This window comes from Lytechinus pictus, chromosome 19, assembly GCF_037042905.1.
Source record: "Lytechinus pictus isolate F3 Inbred chromosome 19, Lp3.0, whole genome shotgun sequence".
NCBI classification, from domain to species: domain Eukaryota; kingdom Metazoa; phylum Echinodermata; class Echinoidea; order Temnopleuroida; family Toxopneustidae; genus Lytechinus; species Lytechinus pictus.
Genome location: NC_087263.1, coordinates 10397775 through 10419090, shown reverse-complemented (window position 1 = coordinate 10419090; position 21316 = coordinate 10397775). Strand labels below are relative to the sequence as shown.

The following is a 21316-nucleotide window of genomic DNA, read 5'->3' as shown; positions in this document are numbered from 1 at the left end:
TGCAGAAAGAATGCAGGAGACTGAGAGGAAAAGAAAAGAAAGCGGGTGAAATGTGACACATTCTAAAAATAAGTTATAGGCCCGTTTTTCACAAACACATTTTTGTAATAAAAAGTTCAAAATTTTGTATTATTCTCTTTGCTCACTTGCAGCATTCTAAAAAAAAAAATGCCCTTTACGCCATGTCTAAATTGTGTCCTTATATTTTTTTTTTACAGACTCGTGATATATGCCAAGTACTGATCCCCCCACTAAAATAAAATCCCTCATGGTTCATTACACTGTCAGTCTCCCCCACCTATCAACATCCATGGTCACATATTCTCTCTTTTTTTTGGGGGGGGGGGGCAGTGGGAATTACAAAGCAGAAGCCGCAGAAGCCGCGGGAGGGGGGGGGGGGCTTCAGCCCCCCACTTTTTCCCAAGAACCATGTACAAAAACGTAAAAATGACCATACGATTGTGATTTTTTGCATGGTCAGCCCCCCCTTTTGGCTCAGCCCCCCCCCCACTTTAAAAACCGTTCCGCGGCCCCTGCAAAGAACAATGAAGTATTTGACTCTGAGCCAACAAGTTTGAAGGGGTCATGGGGAGTATATAGGACGGGAGCGAGGAGATGAGAGCACCTTAATTTTGGATAGATTTTGTCATGATATTCAGAAAATGATGTAATATTTTATTTCTTCCCTTTTCGCTTTCCTTTTAATATTTTGCTCCCACTCTTTTTTCTTGTGGCGCCCCCCCCCCCCCCATCTGTAGTATAAGCCTGGCCCAGTGCAAAGACAAAAGAAGAGATTGAGTGTCAATAATGTAGCAAACAGCTGATCACTGCTCGGTTTTGCATGCGTCACAGTGCATTTGTGTGCAATGCACCCATTGTACTTCCGGGTTTGGCAGAATTGAAGTAGAAGAAGATTTTGACAGTGATCATTTTTTTCGTAGTCATAGGAGATTTTATATCGGATTTATGCCCGGGAATTCAAAATGACATCACAAGGATCTCATAATGGACCTATGCATAAAATTGTCGTTGTAGGAGGCGGAGGTGTTGGTAAAAGTGCCATTACGATACAGTTTATACAGGTAAAAATTACGATAGTAACTTCGACAATTTTGTAGGATTTTGGAGCTGTGCAGTGGTGCGTGGTACGGATTGTATGTGATCAGTAGCCCTTGTACTCCGGCCCGATCAGCTATCAGCTCCTGAGTCCTGGCTCCGCGCTGCGACTGCGTGATTCCGGCGAAGGCCTGATCGAGATTTTTGTTTAATCATACTTAACCTAGAGAGTGTAATTGTAAAAAAACATAGTTAATTCTGAATTATTCTAATCCGGCAGTTTTGTTAACTACTAATGGAAATTAAATTGTGTCAAGTTGCTGTTAGTGTTACATGATGATGATGTAGTTTATTTATATTATAAAATAAAGTTAATTAATGAGTGTCACGTCACTATCATGTGTATTTCAACTTTCAAGACCATTCAAATGATTCATCAGATGTGATTGTCTTGATTGTGCAAGTCTGAAGTTGTACCCCTAGACCCTAGTTGGAATCTAAATCATTCTTACTTTGTGGGTATATAATTATGTGATGCATAAATTGATCAGTGCTGCTTTAATTGAATGCAATTTGTACTAGATTGTGAAAGGTGGCTTGCCTTGTACACAAATTATTGATTGTTTGAAACTTATTTTCTGGCCAACATGGCCTGGTTCAGTTTAATTATGAACGGGCTTCTCAGATTGCACGAACAATAGTCAAGCACCATTGTTCTCTTAGTCTTATCCCTCATAATAAGAATTTATTAAAGATCTTACTACAACTAGTACAAGTAGAAAATCAGAAATATCTTAACATTTCATAGTTTGACTAAACTACAAAAGGCAAGCATGGATAATGATGAATTCAAATGAAGTAGTTAATCAAATTAGCCAGGCCAAAAGCTTGCCTTCAGTCCCCGGGGGCACTCAGTATATAATGCGTGGTGGGTATGTGCCGTGGAGGGGACCCCCATTTTACACTCAAATTTCCGTTCCAAGGCATAACATTTTTATCTTATTGAGAAAAAAGAACAAAGAAAGCCGCTCCAAAGCATAGCATTTTCTTCTTATCGAGATGAAAGAAGAAAGAAATCCGTTCCAAAGCTTCGCATATTTTTTGTTACGCCATTCCGGCCGCATTTGTCTGCTAAAGTGAGCTGCAATTTGGTGAAATTCTGCCGCAGAGCGCTGTCCGACCATCACCTGGTGCGAGTGCACCCGGCACCCGTGCCGCCGCCCACCGGGCTAGCTGCATGCATGTATTATTTGTATACGCGTTCCATAGGGATGCATACGCACTCACACGCAGGCAATCCGTTCCAAGGACCCCCGTTTTCACAAACATTTGTAGTTCTGAAGCCCGTTTCGAGGACCCTCCTTTTTACAATAAGCCCGCTCCAAGGCCCCCGTTTTTTGTCTCGCACATGGCACATACCTACCACTTTTTTGGTCGAGTACCCCCCCCCCCCCCCGGGCTTCAGTCTCTGTACATTGTATACTTCTGCTGAACTACATTGGCTCCACTCACCAAGACAGGTGAATGGGGATCAGAGTAAAATGTCAGAAATTGTTAAATAAATCCCAGAAATTATGCTTAAATAGTTAAATTCCTGTCTATGATAAAAAAAAAATGCATTGCTATTCAGCTGGTGCTGTAATAAACTGTTTTTGGAATAGGATGATATTTGCTCGGATTGCTCCACTGCACACTGCAATGGGTGATTTCAATTCCGGTGTTGGCCTTGGTGTTAGTGTTGGTGTTGAAATTTGGATTGCTTCCCCTAGCTCTAAAACTTATTCAGAGTTTGTGAAACTGATCCAGATCACATTATTGACATCTCAACAACTAGTGAGTGACTTTTTGGGACCATCTTCATTTTATGTTTGGTGTTACACTCGTGTAAAAATTGACACCAACACCAAAAGGTCAACATTGAACTTGAAATCACCCATTGGACCTAAGCTTTAGGTATTGCTTTTAGGTGTATGCCATGTGACATGTAAATTACATGTCACACGGCATACATGTACATGTACACCTAAAGCAAATGATGTAATAGACAAATATTCATTGATTACAAATTATTGAATTCAAGAATTTTAATGATATTTTTGTCTTTTACTTACTTTTCATTCCACCACTACAGTCTTACTTTGTAACGGATTATGACCCAACGATAGAAGACTCGTACACCAAACAATGCGTCATAGATAACGTCGTCTGTAAATTGGACAGTAAGTAGAGAGAAAGTGTAATAATAATTGCTATGAAAATGCAATTTTTCTATTGTTATAAAATGTCAGTTTTTACTTTCAATAAGGCATTCAATTCAATTCAATGTTTTATTCAAGTCCAATAAAGCTTTGCAAACCCTTCCCTCAAGGAAATGGTCTGATCAAGGTCCCTGCTACTTACTTGTGTACAGAAGGCCAATCAATAATTTGTGCTAGTCTTGTGCAAAGACCCACTTGTTGATACAAATTTCAATCATTATAATGTACTATCTTCTTTCCTTTATCTCTGTTATCATATTTTACTGAACATACTGTTATCTTTGCGAGAATATTGGTGCAATTTTAATTTTCAGTTTAATAATATTTTCTCTGTCATTGCCTGTATGCTATTGAAGAACCTCAGTCAGGGAGGCAATAAATTCTTCATATTACACATACAATGTACTGTATATTTACAGTATGTATTTTTGTGGTGGAGGGGGAGGGGGGGGGGGTGGGGGGATGGGGGTGAGAAAAAGGAAGGTATTACATTTTCAATCCTTGCCGAGCTTGGGCCCATAGGCCCTGTATTACAAAGGTTAGTGGTTGATCATGGGATTGGCCATACAAATATGCAATATTATACATGTATCATCTGGGTATCAATCATAGAAAAATGTTCTACGATCATTGCTAAACTTTGTGTTTAATAAGGGCCCCTGGAATCAATGATCTTGATGTGACTGACCATTCCCAATATTTGATTGCTTGCAAAATAAAATCTATGTACAGTATCAATGCCCTGGCTATTGTACAGTTACATTACCCGTGTAGTCTACTTGCACAGACCCTGATTGAAATTTGTATCAACAAGTGGGTCTTTGCACAAGACTAGCACAAGTTATACATCTTTATTGGCCTTCTGTACACAAGTTAATGGCAGGGACCTACATGTAGATCTGACAGTTTCCTTGAGTGAAGGGGTTTGCAAAGCAGACTATGCTATGGATGTCTCTGAGTCTCTGAGAACAAGACTATGAATGTCCGTTCAGTTTACATACACTTTGTATTATGGGGGAGGATACATGTACAAACCGCTCAAGGAGGATTCCAGCCCGGTTAGGTGGCGGGTTCATTTCACATTGCATGCATTCCTTGTGAGTAGATAACAAGACTCAAATAGCATCCAGTTAATTAAAGGGAAAGTCCAGAAGCAAACGTGTGTTAATGAACAGAAGGTTCAGGATTGTATTTATTCTGATGGATGGGGTGCAGGGGCGGGGCTGCAAGAAAGGTCTTTATAAAATTGATTGCAAAAGTTGAATGCAAAAATTGCACAACAGATGAAACATTCTTTCTATTGCACAACAAGCAAATCATTTTATTCATCATTATCATCACCATCATCATCATTATCTCATCATCATGGTCATCATCATCAGCATCATCATTATCATCATTATCCTCATCACCACAATAAAAATGATCACCAGCACCACCAACACCATCTTCATCACCATCACCAAATCCACCACCAACACCATAACCACCATCATCATCATCATTCATCATCATCATCACCACCACCAACACCGCCATCATCATCATCATCTCCGTCACAACCACCACCACCAACACTATCACCATCATTTCCATCATCATCGTCATCATATCCACCAACACTGCCAACATCATCATCGTCATCATCATCTCCGTCACAACCACCACCACCAACACTATCATCATCATCATCTCCATCACCACAACCACCACCATCAACACTATCACCATCATCATCATCATCATCATCATCATCATCATCATTATCATCACCATCATCATCACCATCACTACCACCATCACCACCACCATCATCACTATCCTCCTCCTCCTTATTATCATCATCATCATCATCATCATCATTGCTCTTTGCCCAAATGTTGTGTCCTGTTATTTTCTCATCATGTAATTTAACACTTTGTGCATGGCTAGGACTCATCATTCTTGATAAATTTTAATAGAGAAATCTTAATTCAGCCATTGTGAGCTCTCACTTTGATAAATTTCTAGTATGATTTTTTAATGGGAAAGATATGTGCCATCATTCTAAAGCAAATCATAATCATACCTGTTTTATATTCTTAGATCTATTGAAAATTAAGAATCTTATACTTTACAACCCATAATGTTAAAAAAGAAAACCAATTTGTTTAAATAAAAAAAATATTTTCATTTTCAAATTATAAAATACCCCCAGTGTAGTATTGTCAGTATTTAATGGCACTGACATTATGTGCATTGTATACATTTTGATCAAACTACATTTGTAGCATGAGTCTTTATACCTGTAGGCCTGCATGTACCTACATGTACATGGACATGTACACGGGACACTTATATTTTAAACCCTGTTTACATGTTAAATTAGATTGATTTCAAACAGACCCCCCCCCAAAAAAAAATGAGAAAAACCCACCACCAAACCAATATACATGTACCCAGAACTGTTTGTTTGTATTTGTAATCTTGTCATGCTTTAACGCTTTTGACCAAAGAACAATTCAGTAAGATTGCATGTACATACATGTATATTATGCAAAAAAAATTATATTTTTATACAGCAGGGAATTGTTATTGAGATCTGCAATTATATGTTCTTCTCACTACAGAATTTTTTTAGGAAATAGGTGGGGCTAAAGCAAATAGTATGGGGTTAAAGGTCAAGTCCACCACAGAAAAATGTTGATTTGAATAAATAGAGAAAAATCAAACTACAGTAGCATAACGCTGAAAATTTCATCAAAATTGGATGTAAAATAAGAAAGTTATGACATTTTAAAGTTTCGCTTATTTTTCACAAAAAAGTGATACGGAAAACTCAATGACATGCAAATGAGACAGACGATGATGTCCCTTACTATTTCTTTTGTTTTTTATTGTTTGAATTATATAATATTTCATTTTTTACAGATTTGACAATAAGGACCAACTTGACTGAATCATATAGTATTAAACAATGCTAACTCCACATGTTCAGGGAGGAATTAATCATTGTTTTACTTGACAATGAGGAGAAAATTAGAATATTTCATATTTCATTTAATAAAATACAAAAGAAATAGTGAGTGGATGATGTCATCAGTCTCCTCATTTGCATAACGACCAGGATGTGAATATAACTGTTTTGTGAAATTAAGCGAAACTTTAAAATGTCATAACTTTCTTATTTTACATCCGATTTTGATGAAATTTTCAGTTTTATGCTTGTTGGATTTTTCTCTCTTTATTTAAATAAACATTTTGTTGGGGTGGACTTGTCCTTTAAGGAAGACAGAAAAAACGATATGGGGGTTTAGGAATGTCATCAAAATCTGTTACAGAAATAACAAAGTTATTGAATTTCAAAGTTTAGCAATATTTTGTGATTTAACAAACAGTCATGAATATATATTTGGTGGGCTGATGAAGTTACATCCCCACTTTCCTTTAATATATTTTTGTGTTATTACAACATTTACATTGTACATGAAATCATAATTTCGTTTTTTCTTTAATATACAGCACATGCAGACATCTAGTCTCACTATTTCAGACTCTGCATTGTGCACTACATGTACATGCAAAATGCAAAAAAAAACACGGGTCTAGATGCTTGTAGACTAGTGTACATTGGGCATACGTGTGAATTTCATACCAGTACAAGTACTGTACAAGCATGCATTATAAACTCATTCGATAGAAGTGTTTCTACATTTTTAATGCTTTGTGAGAGTTTTCTGAAAAAGGATCCCTTTATGCTGGTATGACTCATAATTTCCTGCTCAAATCTTTGTGAACATGGGCATGTGATATCTCCAAATTTGTTATTCCAACCAAAAAAGGAAGTATTTAATGCATGACCGCCCTTTATTTGGGATGTTTGGATGTTCAACAAACAGTTTGGCTTACAACACATCAAACAGATTTGTTTACATATATTTTCTATGTTATTGCTCATTCTGGTAATACCTTTTGGGTATTCCACCGTGAAATAAAATATTAAAGAAAAAAAAAGAATTGCAATTAAAATAAACTTCAGTGAAATATTGATATTTTAGGATGAATTGGTACACAATAATTGGAACAAGTTGTTTGATTTATTTAACTTGATAAAAATAACAAATAAGTTATGGAGGAATTCCAAGAAGGAACAACAATAAAATACGGTAACAATAGACTCTACTTTATTAACTCTTTGCACGCTGAATTAATTTTTGGGGAATAATAATGACAATCGTTTCCATGTTATTTTCTTTAATTCAAGATTTGCATATTGCACCATTGAATACTTTTTATTAGCTTATCCAATTTGAGGTAGGGGAGAAAACTAATTATTACGATTGTTGAATTCAATTGTACGAATGTGCAAGATTGCAACATCAGCGCGCTAAGGGTTGAAAATAATGTACAAAACAGACTTCGGGTGTGGACTGCTATTATTAGAGACTGAATGATTTTGCTAGAACACATGTATAATTCCAAAAGATTCCAGCCTACATGTACATGCGGGCTCAGGCCCCAATGGGTTTGGTTGAAGATCCTGTTTAAAGGGGAATCCAACCCAAATAAAAACTTGTTTTTATAAGGAAAAGAAAAATCAGACAAGTTGATAGGTGAAAGTTTGAACAATATTGGACAAACAACAAGAAAGTTATGAATTTTTAAAAGTTGTAAATATTGGTAATCACTATACACATGGAGACTTCAAATTGGCCGCATATGGGATGTCATAGTGATGTAAGGCAAGGACTACTCTTCCATGTACTCCAATACATAATATGGCTAAAATGTCATTTTTCCCAAAAGTTTTATTTCAAATTATATTTTTCTTTCATGAGGACATAAAACAATATACTACCAGGGTTATATTTAGATTACTGCCCCAGGTGAACGGGTATTTAGGAGAAAACCACAAATCCCTGATAATAAAGTACATGGCCTATGAAAAAGTTGTCCTTGCCCCTTGTCATAATTTACTTACCCAGTAATCTACATAGTATTAGTGATCTTGAATTTCAAAGCAGCTGTAACTTTCTTATTGCTTGTCCGATTTCTTTCAAACTTTCACCGTTCCGTTTAATTTATTTTTCTCCTTCCCAACACAACATTTAATGGCCAAGGCTGGATTCCCCTTTAAGGGCAAGTCCAAGGAAAGGTCACCCTAGAAGGCAAAATGTCATCTTTAATTTAAGTGCCTGTAGAATCTTTGGTGGGTAAGAAAGCCCAAATGTTGAATTTTAAAATTTCATTAAGAAAAATTTGATTATTATGCAAATTTATGCTAATTTGGGGCACTTTATTTGCAAAATTGGTAAAATGGGCGTTACATATGGGACAATCATAAAAACTCATAGAAAATCAAAACAAAACTTGTGAGATTTAGTCCTAACATCTTATTACTTTTTGGGGAAAAAAGTGGTGTCATCTAATTAAATATGCAAATTACATATGTAGGTCTTGTCCAAGGATGGAATGTCCCATACGTAACATTTTGAGGATGTTTTTTTTTAAAGTTATTTCTCATAATACAATACATGTACTTGTATTGCATCTCTGGGAAGTTCTAATTTATTAATGTTATACAACAAAAAGTTTCAAAAGTATAGTTAACTGTTTACATGTAATTAAAAGTTAATTAAAAAATTGTTACATATGGGACAACATGTTACATAAGGGACATTTACACACAATGTCGGTGGGGGGGGGGGGGGTGGTTGTGTACAAAGTGATTGGAGAAAGACAAATTTCAAGAGTGCTCTAAAAAGTGATTAGTTTCTAAAGACTGATTTATTATGAATACTGATTAATGAAAACAATTGAAGCGAACAAATTGTGAAAATTGAAAAATATGAAAAAATAAAAAACAATAGAAATACATATTAAAGAAATTTATGAAAACATGAAAAGCAGGAAAACAAAGTGTTGAAATGGCTAATTTCCTTTTCAGTCATATCAAATATATCTAAATAGAACATTTTTAATAGAAAAAACCCTCTTGTTATTTCCATATTTTAAATTATTTTAAATATTTGAATTATGGGGAAAGATCCACACTCTGCCCTTTGCACAGAGTCAAATTCAGTGAATGAAAAAGTACACTATTCCCCATGAAAGCTCTTTTTAATAGACAGATTGTGTTTTGAATATTAACAAATTGTCTTTTTTTTTTTTTTTTCTTAGTTCTTGACACAGCAGGCCAGGATGAATTCAGTGCAATGAGAGAGCAATACATGAGGACGGGTGATGGATTCTTACTAGTATTCGCCCTTTCAAACAGAACAAGGTAATTAAAGGAAACCAAGACCCAAAATGAGAAGCAATCTTTATATTGGAAAGAGTAAAATAAGAGGAACAATTTAAAACTAGTTTCATCAAAATCGTTTGTGAAATAAGCAAGTTATGGACATTTTTGATAAAAAGTCTTGTTGTACTTTCTATATGGGGATCCTCAAATCTCTCCATTTGTTTTTTACACAATTTTCCAGATTTTTTACCTAGTATTATCTTTAAAATTGCATATTGCCTCATTCTAAGCATAACATATGTCATGGGAAAATATAATTCACACCACATATGTCCAGGTCAGGAAGAGATGATGTGAAATATTTAAAAATGGGAAAATCTGAAAATTTGTGTACAAAACGTATGGAGGGTTGTCCACAAAATCAGCCATTTTGAAGCGTGTTTGCCAATTTGAGGTTCCCATAGAAATTACAAAACTTTTTAAAGTTCCATAACTTGCCTATTTCATAACCAATTTTGATGAAACTTGTTTTAAATTGTTCCTCTTGTTTTACTCTTTCCAATAAGATTGCTTCTATTCTTGGGTTTTAATGGTTTCCTTTTACAAACTAACAAGTACAAGATTTTAAGTTTTGATTTTGATCAGATAGCTTTCATGTGTCTGTTGATAAAGTTTTAAATTTGTTGAAGATACCCTTTTTTTAAGTTTTAACTAGCCTTTACTAAGAGAATTAGATGTTCACTCACTTCACTGTACATGTAATTGTCATTATAAAGTTCTCAGTATGTTCTGTTGTTGTACACACATGAAGTTTTAAAGGGGAAGTTCACCCTGACAAAATGAATATAGTAAAGATAACACAAACATGATAAAAAGTATTGGCTAAGGTTTTGAGGAAAATCCATGAAAGACTTAAAAAGTTACTGGTATTAGAATTCAAGTTTTTGATTTGTGACATCATATATGAGAGCAGCTTCCCATGCATCATGAATTAAAAAAAAAGCAATGAAGTCATTTGTTTTCATAAAAATGAAAATGGGTTTTATTGTACCTTATGTATGTACATGTATGTTTGTGATGGATAGAACCATGGACCTGGTATATTTGGCAACATGAACTTTATCTTGAATTTAATAAAGTCATAATTACAATAAAAATAGACACATTATTTCACACCCGCTCCTGAAAGAAGAAAATTCTTTAATAGTCATCATGAACCATTAAACTTGAAATTTATACAATTTTATGAGGCATCTGCTCGCTTATGGTGTCACAAAACAAAAACTTAAAATTCACATAAATTTCTTAATCTTTAATGGATTTTTCTCAAACCTCTCAGTATTTCATTGTATTTTTTCTTGTATTTTACAGCAAACTTTTTGTCATGGTGAACTTCCTTATTCAGAGACTCCATTTCTTTTCTTAATTTTTCTTCTCCCTTTTTACACTACATTGAAACTTGAAAGACAGTATTATTATGAATTGACACTGACATGAATACATGTGTAGATTTAGTTTATTTTTTGCACCAAAGTTATGAACACATAGGCCCATATTCTGAAGTCAGGTTGAACTTAGACCATAGTCTAACTCTGTGCTAAAATTATGAGAAGCCAAAAATGTCAAAATTTGTATTAAGTTGTATGTTTCTTATGTTTACTGTGCTCTTTCATGATTCCTCGATGGTGAAGAAAATCATCTATTTATACTTCCTAGACAATTACATGTATGAATGATTTGAGAGCCAAATGAGCTGAAATATGGTATCTCTACTGTTAGTGATTTATGTAACAATTGGCTATCCATACTTAAACCACAACTTTAAACCTGAGTTTAAGTTAAACCCGACTTCAGAATACGGGCCATATACTTTGTATAGATATCTCCAGTATTTCCTCCATCTTTTACTCATTCTTCCTTCCTGTTCTGGGTCTACACATTTTTTTTTTCTGTCTAGTTTTGATGAAATTTACAAGTACCATCGGCAGATCCTCCGCGTCAAGGATAGGGACGAATTCCCCATGATCCTCATCGGAAACAAAGCAGATTTGGAGGATAGCAGAGTAGTGAGTATCACCATTTTGTTTTGAGATTCGTGAAGGCTCCGTGTAGGTAGTCTGCTGGAATAGACCTTTGGGTTTCGTGCAGCAATTCGCATCTAGTGCATAATGCAGAGTCTGAAGTATAAAGACTAGGTTCAGTGTCTGGCTGCCTTTTTGACACAGACAGAGTTTGGAGTCTAGTCTTCAGGCTTGACATGGTGGTTAAAGTGCCACATTTGAGTCTGGGCTTGCAGACTACATGTATGTTTTAGGTTGCGTTCAGCTAACTTTTGGCGCATTCACTTTTAACGGTTTTGCCATTTGGCGGTCAACTCATGAGACAGATTTTTATTTTATTTTATTTTCTTATCATTAATTGTTCTTAATCACAACTTTATGGTCACTCCAGGATATATATTAGTTTAATGATAATAACTACCAAATTATCACATTGTTTTAAAAAAACAATTATAAACTTATTATCACATAATACAATATTAAACTTGACATTTATAACATGTACTGTACCATCATTTTGTTTCATTAAAACCAATGATGTACTTTCCATACATTATAGAATACCAGTAGATTCTCCAAGTCCATGAAAACTGGGACTTTTTTAAACAATATTTATTGTTATTATTATTATCATTTTTTTTTTTTTGGGGGGGGGGGGGCAGGGAGAAGAGCAACTGAGCATTTTATAGAGGTTACATTTTTGGAGGGGGGCAAAATTATGACAATTTTGGAGAGGAAACCTGCTGTGATGAGGGAGCTCCTTTTTGGGTACATCTTTTGGGTATACCCTTTTTTGGTACATTAGCCCCCTCCCCCACACAAAACAAACCGAAACAAAAAATCTCATAGGGGCTTGAGCTTCCTTCTAACACTGCCTTTAGAATCAAATCTTGTTTCAAATGTGAACAGGGTCGTAAGGAATGAGGAAACTCTCACTCATGATGAGCGAAACCTGGGAATATTAAAAATAAAATAGTTTAGAAAGTCACGGAAATTCCTCCTCAGAGTGTTGTATCCTCAATGGAATGCTGTATATAGTATGATACTGTAGTCCTGCTTTTGGCTCTAGACAGGAGATACAAAAATATCTTCTTTTTTTTCAATTTTTACTTTCGAGTTTTGATAGACTTGAAAAACATTTACATTTTAATGTTCAAGAATGGGGACAGAAACATGATTTCTGGAAAAAGTTATGTGGATTTCGAAACTGCTTTGGTTGGAAATTGAAAACAATATATGTACAATTCTTGTTTGTTTATTTTAAACTGTTATGGTTGTAATTCAGATAATTCCTAATAAATGGAATATTTTTTCAGGACATTATGTGAATTTGCCAACATCATATGCATTTTTTAATTGTTTTTTTTTCATGAAATACACATGAATTGTTAACACTGCCTTTTTAATTCGGTGGATTCACAATACGGTGCGCCATCTATCGATTGCAGCGGACAGGGCGAAATTCGCAATGCATCATGGGAAAAAGTCAACATCTGTTGCCCGCGCTTGTACTATAGTGCATGCATGCATGAGGTTATTCAGCACTGGCCGATGTGGTTAGACCGGTATGCTGTTTACTATAGGGTCCAGGAGGTTGGAGAGAAATTCGCCCACATATTTTGTGGCAAAATTTAGACCTTGTTTAATAGTGAAAAACCATATTATATGGTTCTCATTTTTGAAACATTTAACATAGAACTAGCTGTGCGCTGCCTGCACCTGCGCGCAATGTGGACCCCAGAGTTAGAAATTTGGCCTGTTCGCTGCAACCGATAGATGGTGCACCATATTGTGAATCCACGGAATTGACTGTAATAAAACATAATCAACGCTTTTCAGATTGGATATTCTTTTTGGTAATTTGCAATTCATAAACTTTCCAGAAACGAATTTCCCTGTATTAAAGCATGTACATGTAGGTTAAACTGAAGTAACAAAACACTGTATACCTTTCCTCTGAAAACAGTTTTCTACACAAATAAGAGACAGACTACATAAAATGTACTGAACAGGCTATACCTCTGCACATGTAGACTAGACATTATAATGTACAGTCAATGAGAGTCAGCACACAGCGTTTGTCAGTTCGCTCTCCCTTTAAAATGACTAAATTTTTCCAGGGCAGCACAGCTCCAGGAACCTAAATTATAATACAATGTACGTACATCCTACCGGTGCAGTACATCTCAATTCCAGGAAAGTGGTGAATTTTTCTGACTAAGCAGGAGTTTTTGTGATCTTTGGTTCATCCTCCAAGATTTGCTGTACGAGTGTACAGGGATCAATGTACATGTACAGATAATAAAGTGGAAGTTCACCTTGACAAAAGGTTTATTCTAGAAAAAGCAGAAAAATAATTAAAATATTTGCGAAGGTTTGAGGAAAACCCATCAGAGAATGAAAAAATATTAGAATTTGAATTATTTGACTTGTGACGTTATACATCAGCTTTCTACATGTACATGTATATCATATGCTGAAAAATCAATGAAAAGTCATTTTCTCGGAAAATTGATAATGGTTTTTATTGTACCTTCAGTGTCTCAATACACAAATCATTTCACACCCGCTCCTAAAGAGAAAATTAAAAAGTCAGTCATCAGGAACCATTAAAAACTGCAATTTATGCATTTCATAGCTAACATACATGTATGGGGCAACTGCTGGTTTATGACATCACAAATTAAAAAAAATTGAAATTCCGATAACTTTCTTAATCTTTAATGGAATGTCCTCAAACCTTCACCAATGTTTTTCACTATTTTTTTCTGCTATTTTTACAACAAAGTTTTCATCAGGGTGAATTTCCCTTTAAAGGGCATACGAACCAGCGGCCTTGAATAGCCCCACCTCAAGTCCTACATGTACTCAATCTGGCCAGGTTCACCACCCATAATGCAACATTCTCAGCAGTGTAGTCTTGTAATATAGGCCCACACGAATCGATACCCGACAAATTCACTACTCGATACATTCGTATCGGAATAAGTATGTTTTTTAAAGTAGCAAATCAGATCCCCTTTCACTCAAAGCATTTCAGATTCTATACACAAATAAAGCTATCTCTAATAGGCTAATTCATCCTCCGTGTTAGCGGTAATTAAGGTTCAACCAAAACTGAAAGTCTGCTTTAATGTAGATCTAATGACTTTTATTTTAATTAATTTTTCCTATGTACATGTGCGTACAATTTCACATTCTGTATACATTTTTATTGCAATGCTTACATTTTAATCCAATATTCTACATTACAAAAAGGCATTTACTGCTGCCTTAAACATGCTTATTTAAGAGCACATTATGTACATTTGTATTGTGTTGTTGAATACGTGTGGCAAGATTTATCTACATGTGTACCTAAATATTTGTACATTTTAGTAAGACATTCTACAGTGATTCATATTTCCTGTTGCATCCATGTAGATGAATGGAGCCATTTTTGCATGTACAAGTATTACTGTTACAGGGAGTGTCACAGGTATTATGGGAAGTTGACTTGATGCGATTTCTGACCAAATTTGTATCATTTTTCTTGCAGAAATAAATTTGAATTCCCCGATCCCTAACATCGGTCAAGAACCGATATGCTCATGAAAATTCCACAAATATTTTGATTTTCTGGGAAGATGGCGGCCATATTGGATTTTGGGCAGGCACTTTTTTTGTCGGACCAAAAACAAAAAATATTGTCACTTCATGTTGAATTGAGGCAGCACTGAATTGAGGGTAAAGAGAACGGTTCCATGACATTTGCTCTGACGACAATCGCTCCGCTCTAAATTCCACACACTAATCAAATGACCAACTTCAACCCTGGATTTAACACTACCCTACCCTAAACCTAACATAAAACCCTATTGCAACCCTAACCCTACATCTTAGACGAAATTATGCCTGGAGCAATTGCCGCAGGAGGAAATGCCATGTCACAAACACGCAAATACTGTTCACTATGAAGCAAAGTGAAAAAAAATCACCCATTTATCCGATTTAATATTATTTTGCATTTTCCTCTCCCCCCTACCCAGGTTTCAGCACAAGAAGCCAAGGAGCTCGGAAATGAACTCAAGCTCAAATACCTTGAGGCCAGTGCCAAGACACGGATGAATGTTGATGATTCTTTCTTTGAACTCGTCAGGAGAATAAGGTCAGTATCAGCGTAGGAAGTACATGTACAAGAGGGCCAGGGACAAAATTACACAGGGTGCTCGGAGCGATTTCGCCCCCTGAAATGCTAAAAAGGCCCCTGGAAACTAAAAAACAGAGCGCTGGGAAATCCCAATCCATCGCCATGTTGAAGCCTACCCTATGCTGCAGAATAAGGCAGTAAGCTGTGAAAAGTAGCCCTCCCCCCAAGAAAAAAAAATTGAAGGACTGATGAATGCATCTTTATGACAGCCAAAATGGCCCCTAAAATTATTCTCCAAAGATAATGTATTGGGTCAAACATGTTTTCCTGAAGTTGCCCTGATATCCGCCACAGACAATATTCAAGAACAGTTAAAGGAGAATGAAACCCTTGAAACCAGCTGAATCCATATCAAAGAGAAAAATCAAAGAAACATATTGTTGAAAGTTTGAGAAAGATTGAATGAATAATAAGAAAGTTATGAGCATTTGAATATTGAGATCACTAATGCCATGTAGATCCTCCCATTGGCAATGCGACCAAGATCTGTGATGTCACACACGTACAACTCCCTCATTACTTTAGTACTTATTTCACTTATATTCTCACTTTTATAGAGTCTATCACAAGGTGAGGTGTTCTCTTTATGAGAGGACAAGTACAGAGGTTTCACAACATTATATCATTGATGAATGGTTTGTCATATGATTAGAATGAGCAAAAAGAGATGTTTTGGGGTATATTTTCAGTGTCCAAAAGGGGAGAGTTGTTTATCTGTGACATCATAGATCTTGGTCGCATTGCCAATGGGAGGATCTCCATAGCATTAGTGATCTCGACATTCAAATGCTCATAACTCTTCTAGCGCTAGTCCTATTTTACTCAAACTTTTGTTGATCTTATTCTTTGATTTTTCTGCTTTCACAAAAGCTAACTTGCTCCAAGAGTTTCATTCTCCTTTAAAAAATATATACAGCAGAATTATAGTATATATACATTTGTGACCAGCCACCCCCAAACCAACAATGCAGTGTAAGTTGCCAATAATGAATTTATTGGGATTTTTTATGGAATGAAGTTTGAAAATAACACATCCTATAAAGTTTAAATGATTCATAACTGTCAAAATTGATTGACAATAACCCACTCATTCAAGTACTTAATTGAATGCAGAAGAAACAAGAGGGAGAGCTTCAAAAAATAAGAAGAAAACAATGTTTGAAGTTCTGGGTTCACTCATGCATAATGTAAGATGCGCACACTGTGCAATCTCAGGAGTCAGGATTACTTTCAAGAAGTCCACAAATACTTGTGTCAAAGAAACTCTTGTATCTTGTTTTCTAATCAACATTACAACTGGAAATTTTGACAGTAAGAAGGAGATGATTTATTTTTTGCTTTCTTGAATACCAAATGACTATTGTAGCAATTTTCTGACAACGTTTCCAGCGATTTATTGTTGGTTTTGGGGTGGCTGATGACATTTTAAGTGCGTTCAATTTTGATTTTCAAATTTAGACAGCATCATGAATCATGATAGAAAATGCAATTACAAAACGCAATATAATGAGGAACAAAGGGTGTGTTCAATGTCGCCCATTCTCTGTCTTAAAAGTTATTGTTTTTCAGATTGGGATTGGGAGGGAAATTTATAAGCGCCAATAAAGATGCGATCAGCTAAGATTTTATGACCTTTTCATTGTGAATGCGACAAAAATACGACATTGAACACAATTGAGTTTTGAAAGGTCTTTAAAGGCCACCGCACACCTTACGACCCGACCAGTCGCCGACTGGCTTGCGACTGAGTGAGGGGAGATGTGACGTCACAGCGCATGTCAGCTTCAGAGTCGCAGACCGGTCAGAGACAAGTCGCAAGGAAAATCGGAAGGATTTGACATGTCGAATCCTTATGACTGGATCGCAAGCTCAATCCAAATTCCAGCCAATCAGACAGCAGAGTTGCACGACGCGTATATGATAAACAACGCGCATACGCAGTAGTAAACGCATTCTCTTTGTTGTTATGCCAAAAAGCAAAAAGCGCATGCGTGAGTCGCAGATCGGATCGCAAGGTGTGCGGTGTCGAGGCTTATGACTGCCTTGCGATTCATCTCCCCTCACTGAGTCGCAAGCCAGTCGGCGACCGGTCGGGTCGTAAGGTGTGCGGTGGCCTTAAACTTGCTCTCGCAGTGGAAGCCTATAGATGCACGTGCCAGAATTGACCTTTCTTGCGATGGGTCAAACTGCAGTAAGCTGCGCCATGGCCTCGCTAAACAAGATTGGGAAATGTAATGAGAATCGACGTATAATCAACTTGATATTTTCAACACTGAACGGTGCACCCCTGATTGTGTTTGCATTCTGGGTTTTTTAATTGCGTTTTCAATCATGATTCATGTTGCGATTTAAATTTGAAAATCAACATTGAACACACCCTTTGTCATCCACATCCAAGAGGTGCTTTCATCAAGGTAAAGGGAGGTCTCTCGTGTCTTTCTTCATTCCAGGAAATTTCAAGCAGATGAGAACCCGCCGATCACAGCCCACCAACGGAAACCAAATGGAAAGCGGCCATGTACGATTCTCTAAAAGTAAATGTGTGCCGATGTCTTTATGTTTCTATTTTTATATAATATGCTTCGAAGATCCCAAGCTCGCCAGAAAAAGTGAAAAGTGCCATGATATTTTAAGTGCATTGTACTTGTATAAAGATGTGAACATGGTTTGATGTTTTCGTGTTTGTGAGAGAATGAGAGTCACCTCCAGTGTGAGGTGAAAGTCGCCTACAGTGCGAGGTGAAAGTCACTTTCATGCTGAGATGAAAGTCACTTTCACATTGAGATTAAATGCTCTGGATCCAAATCCAAATTTCTGGGGCCGGTTGCACAACACTTGGTATTATTACATGTATAACAAATTTGCAATAACAGTATATATGCTACTAAAATCAGTTGATTTGATTGGCTAATGTAGTAAACTAGAAATAGCAATTGTGCATTTGTTATCATAACAACTCTCCATGAAATGGGCCCCTCATGAAGAGTTACAACTATATTTGTAATTTGCTATTTATGGCAAAGTTACCATGGTAACAGGGCTCAGCAGCCAATCACAATCAAGGTTTCCATGGGAGCTGAAATAATGGCAAAGTTACAATATTGGCAAGTCTTTATGAAAACAGCTCCCAGACCTGAGGGTGTTTCATGAAAGTTGTCAACACTGACTAAATTGTCAACGCTGACAGTTTAGTCAGTGAAATCCTTGGTTTTGATAAGCTCAGAAGCTCTGTCCTCTGACTGTTACTATGGTAACTGTCAGAGAAAGACAACTTGTCAGTGCAGACAACTTTCATGAAACGGTCCCCCTGTATGTATAAGGGCTATTTGCAACTTGACCCAAGGTCCGAAAGATTGTAGTCCTGGGAGATGGTTTTTTCCAGGGCTGATTTCTTTGCAGCCCTTTTTTTTCAGAGAATTGTCAGGATATACATGTATGTACATGTACTGTTGATTTATTTAAATACAGTATACCCTTTCATGTAGTCTAGACCAAAGCATGACAGAGCATGGAATATGTGATGCCAGGTCTTCAAGTTCAAAAGAGGGGGGCACACCTCTGTTTTCATGGCATTTTTACATTACAAAATTTTAATTTTGCTTCTCAAAAGGGGGGGGGGGCACGTGCCCCCTGTGCCCCCCTGGATCCGCGCCTGTGTGATGCTATGATGGGCCAGGCATATAAAGATAAATTGGTCTCAAAGACCTTTGAAGTAAATAAGCCTGTGGTGATATCGCAGGGATTTATTGAATCACTTACGCAAATCAAAATGTTGACCACTTTTTGGTTTGATGCAAATCCTGGTTCTCTATTGGTTTAATATTCTATATTGCACACGGTTCCCACCATTTTTACTTAAAACTATAAAAATCACTACCCCCAGATATTATTCCCACTCACTTTCATTTATTTCTTAAAGTTTTGTAGCGTGTTTTACTGAAAATTTTCACAAACTTCACATTATTTATGTACTCTAAAAACTGAGCATCCCCACGACAAGCTCAGTCGGTTCGCTCCTTTGCTTTTGAGTTTATTAAAAAAAAATTAACGCATCTCGACCCCCCCCCCCCCCTCCTCTCAGGAAAAAAATTATGTGTACGGCCAATGTCCCATGCCATTCTACCATTGCAATACCTTCAATTAAAAAATACACTTTATTAAGCCAAGAAACTCATATTGATAATTTATAAGAAGAAGCGTGACATTTTAATACTGTTAATAAACTATGCAGTGTGCAGATAGTTTGACAAGTGTCCTATATAGTATTCTAGATATTTTAACATTTAATAACAGAATTGAGTCTGTGAGTATTAGACTAGCCTGTGAAGTATGGCAAGCCAATCATTCCTAACTTCATTATTTTAACAAATGTCAGCGTGCCATGTGTAATCTGTATGACGGGGGTCGGCTCTCTCTTTATCAGTCCTATCTCATTTAGTAGCCAGCTGTGATAAGAATCTAACCGTCTTTAAAGACATGATGGTCCCCTAATGACTCATTAGACTACTATCACACATGCCTTGGTATAAAATTGATTATTTCAACCCCACCCCCTCCCCTGCTCCCTCTCTCCACTCCCCCCCATTGGCGGCGGAAGCCAAACAATTTAGGGGGGACCACCAAAAATTTTTGACAAGCAAAAAAAAAAAAAAAAAAAAAAAGGTCATCAACAAAAAATTTAGGGAGGGACACGTCCCCCCGCTTCCGCCGCCTATGCTCCCCCCTTGCCCTCCTTATCGGAAGGTTTATTTTCACTTGGTATACTGGCAGATAGTCTATTAAATTCTTAGATTGTGTAATGCTATCACGCCTAAACACATTTGATCTACTAGCAGATGGTCTAGTTCTGAGATATGTCTAAACATGGTCTAACTGTCAGATTGTCTAAAATGGCTAAACCCACTTGGTCTATTAACTGACAGATTGTCTAATTCTCAGATGTATGTCTAATACTACCATGGCTAAACCCACTTGGTCTACAAGCAGATGGTCTAGATAATATTCAGATTGTCTAACACCGTCATTGCTATTAATTTTTTTTTGCAAAACATTTAAAATGTTGTGAAAACGTTAGTCTTTTGGTTGTATGGTACTGATATTTTACTGATCAATTATATAAATGTGTGAACACACCCAAAACCAGCAACTCACAGGCTCTTGAGTAGAAACCGGCTACCATGTATGTCTATTATGACAGCTGTAACTGTCAGTGTTTTTATCATTAAATAAAAACAACATACTCTTCACATATCAATCTAACTATTAAAGACATGGGGGGATGAGACACAAGGGGGACATTATCTCCCCCTCCCCTGTTTCAGTATTAGACATGGGCAGGGATTGGGGAGGGGAGACAAACGAAGAACATTCTCACATTTTTATCATTTCATAAAGAGTACTATACTCTACACACATCAATATACATGTACATGTATGACATGGGTGGGGCACAGGGGGAATCCCAGCTAAAATTTTGTACAGCAGCCTATAAGTGAGGGTCATCTCCCCCCCCCCTTAAGGAGTCACCATG

General features: G+C 36.6%; 1 protein-coding gene across 1 annotated transcript; it reads left to right on the top strand.

The window, feature by feature from the left end:
• The first annotated feature begins 576 nt into the window (after positions 1-576).
• LOC129282468 (ras-related protein R-Ras2-like) lies at positions 577-20510 on the top strand. The gene is made up of 6 exons (XM_054918365.2): positions 577-1082; positions 3188-3275; positions 9474-9576; positions 11495-11603; positions 15626-15744; positions 18237-20510. The coding sequence occupies exons 1-6, from the start codon at positions 984-986 to the stop codon at positions 18316-18318; spliced, it is 600 nt and encodes a 199-aa protein (XP_054774340.1). The 5' UTR covers positions 577-983; the 3' UTR covers positions 18319-20510.
• The last annotated feature ends 806 nt before the right edge of the window (positions 20511-21316 follow it).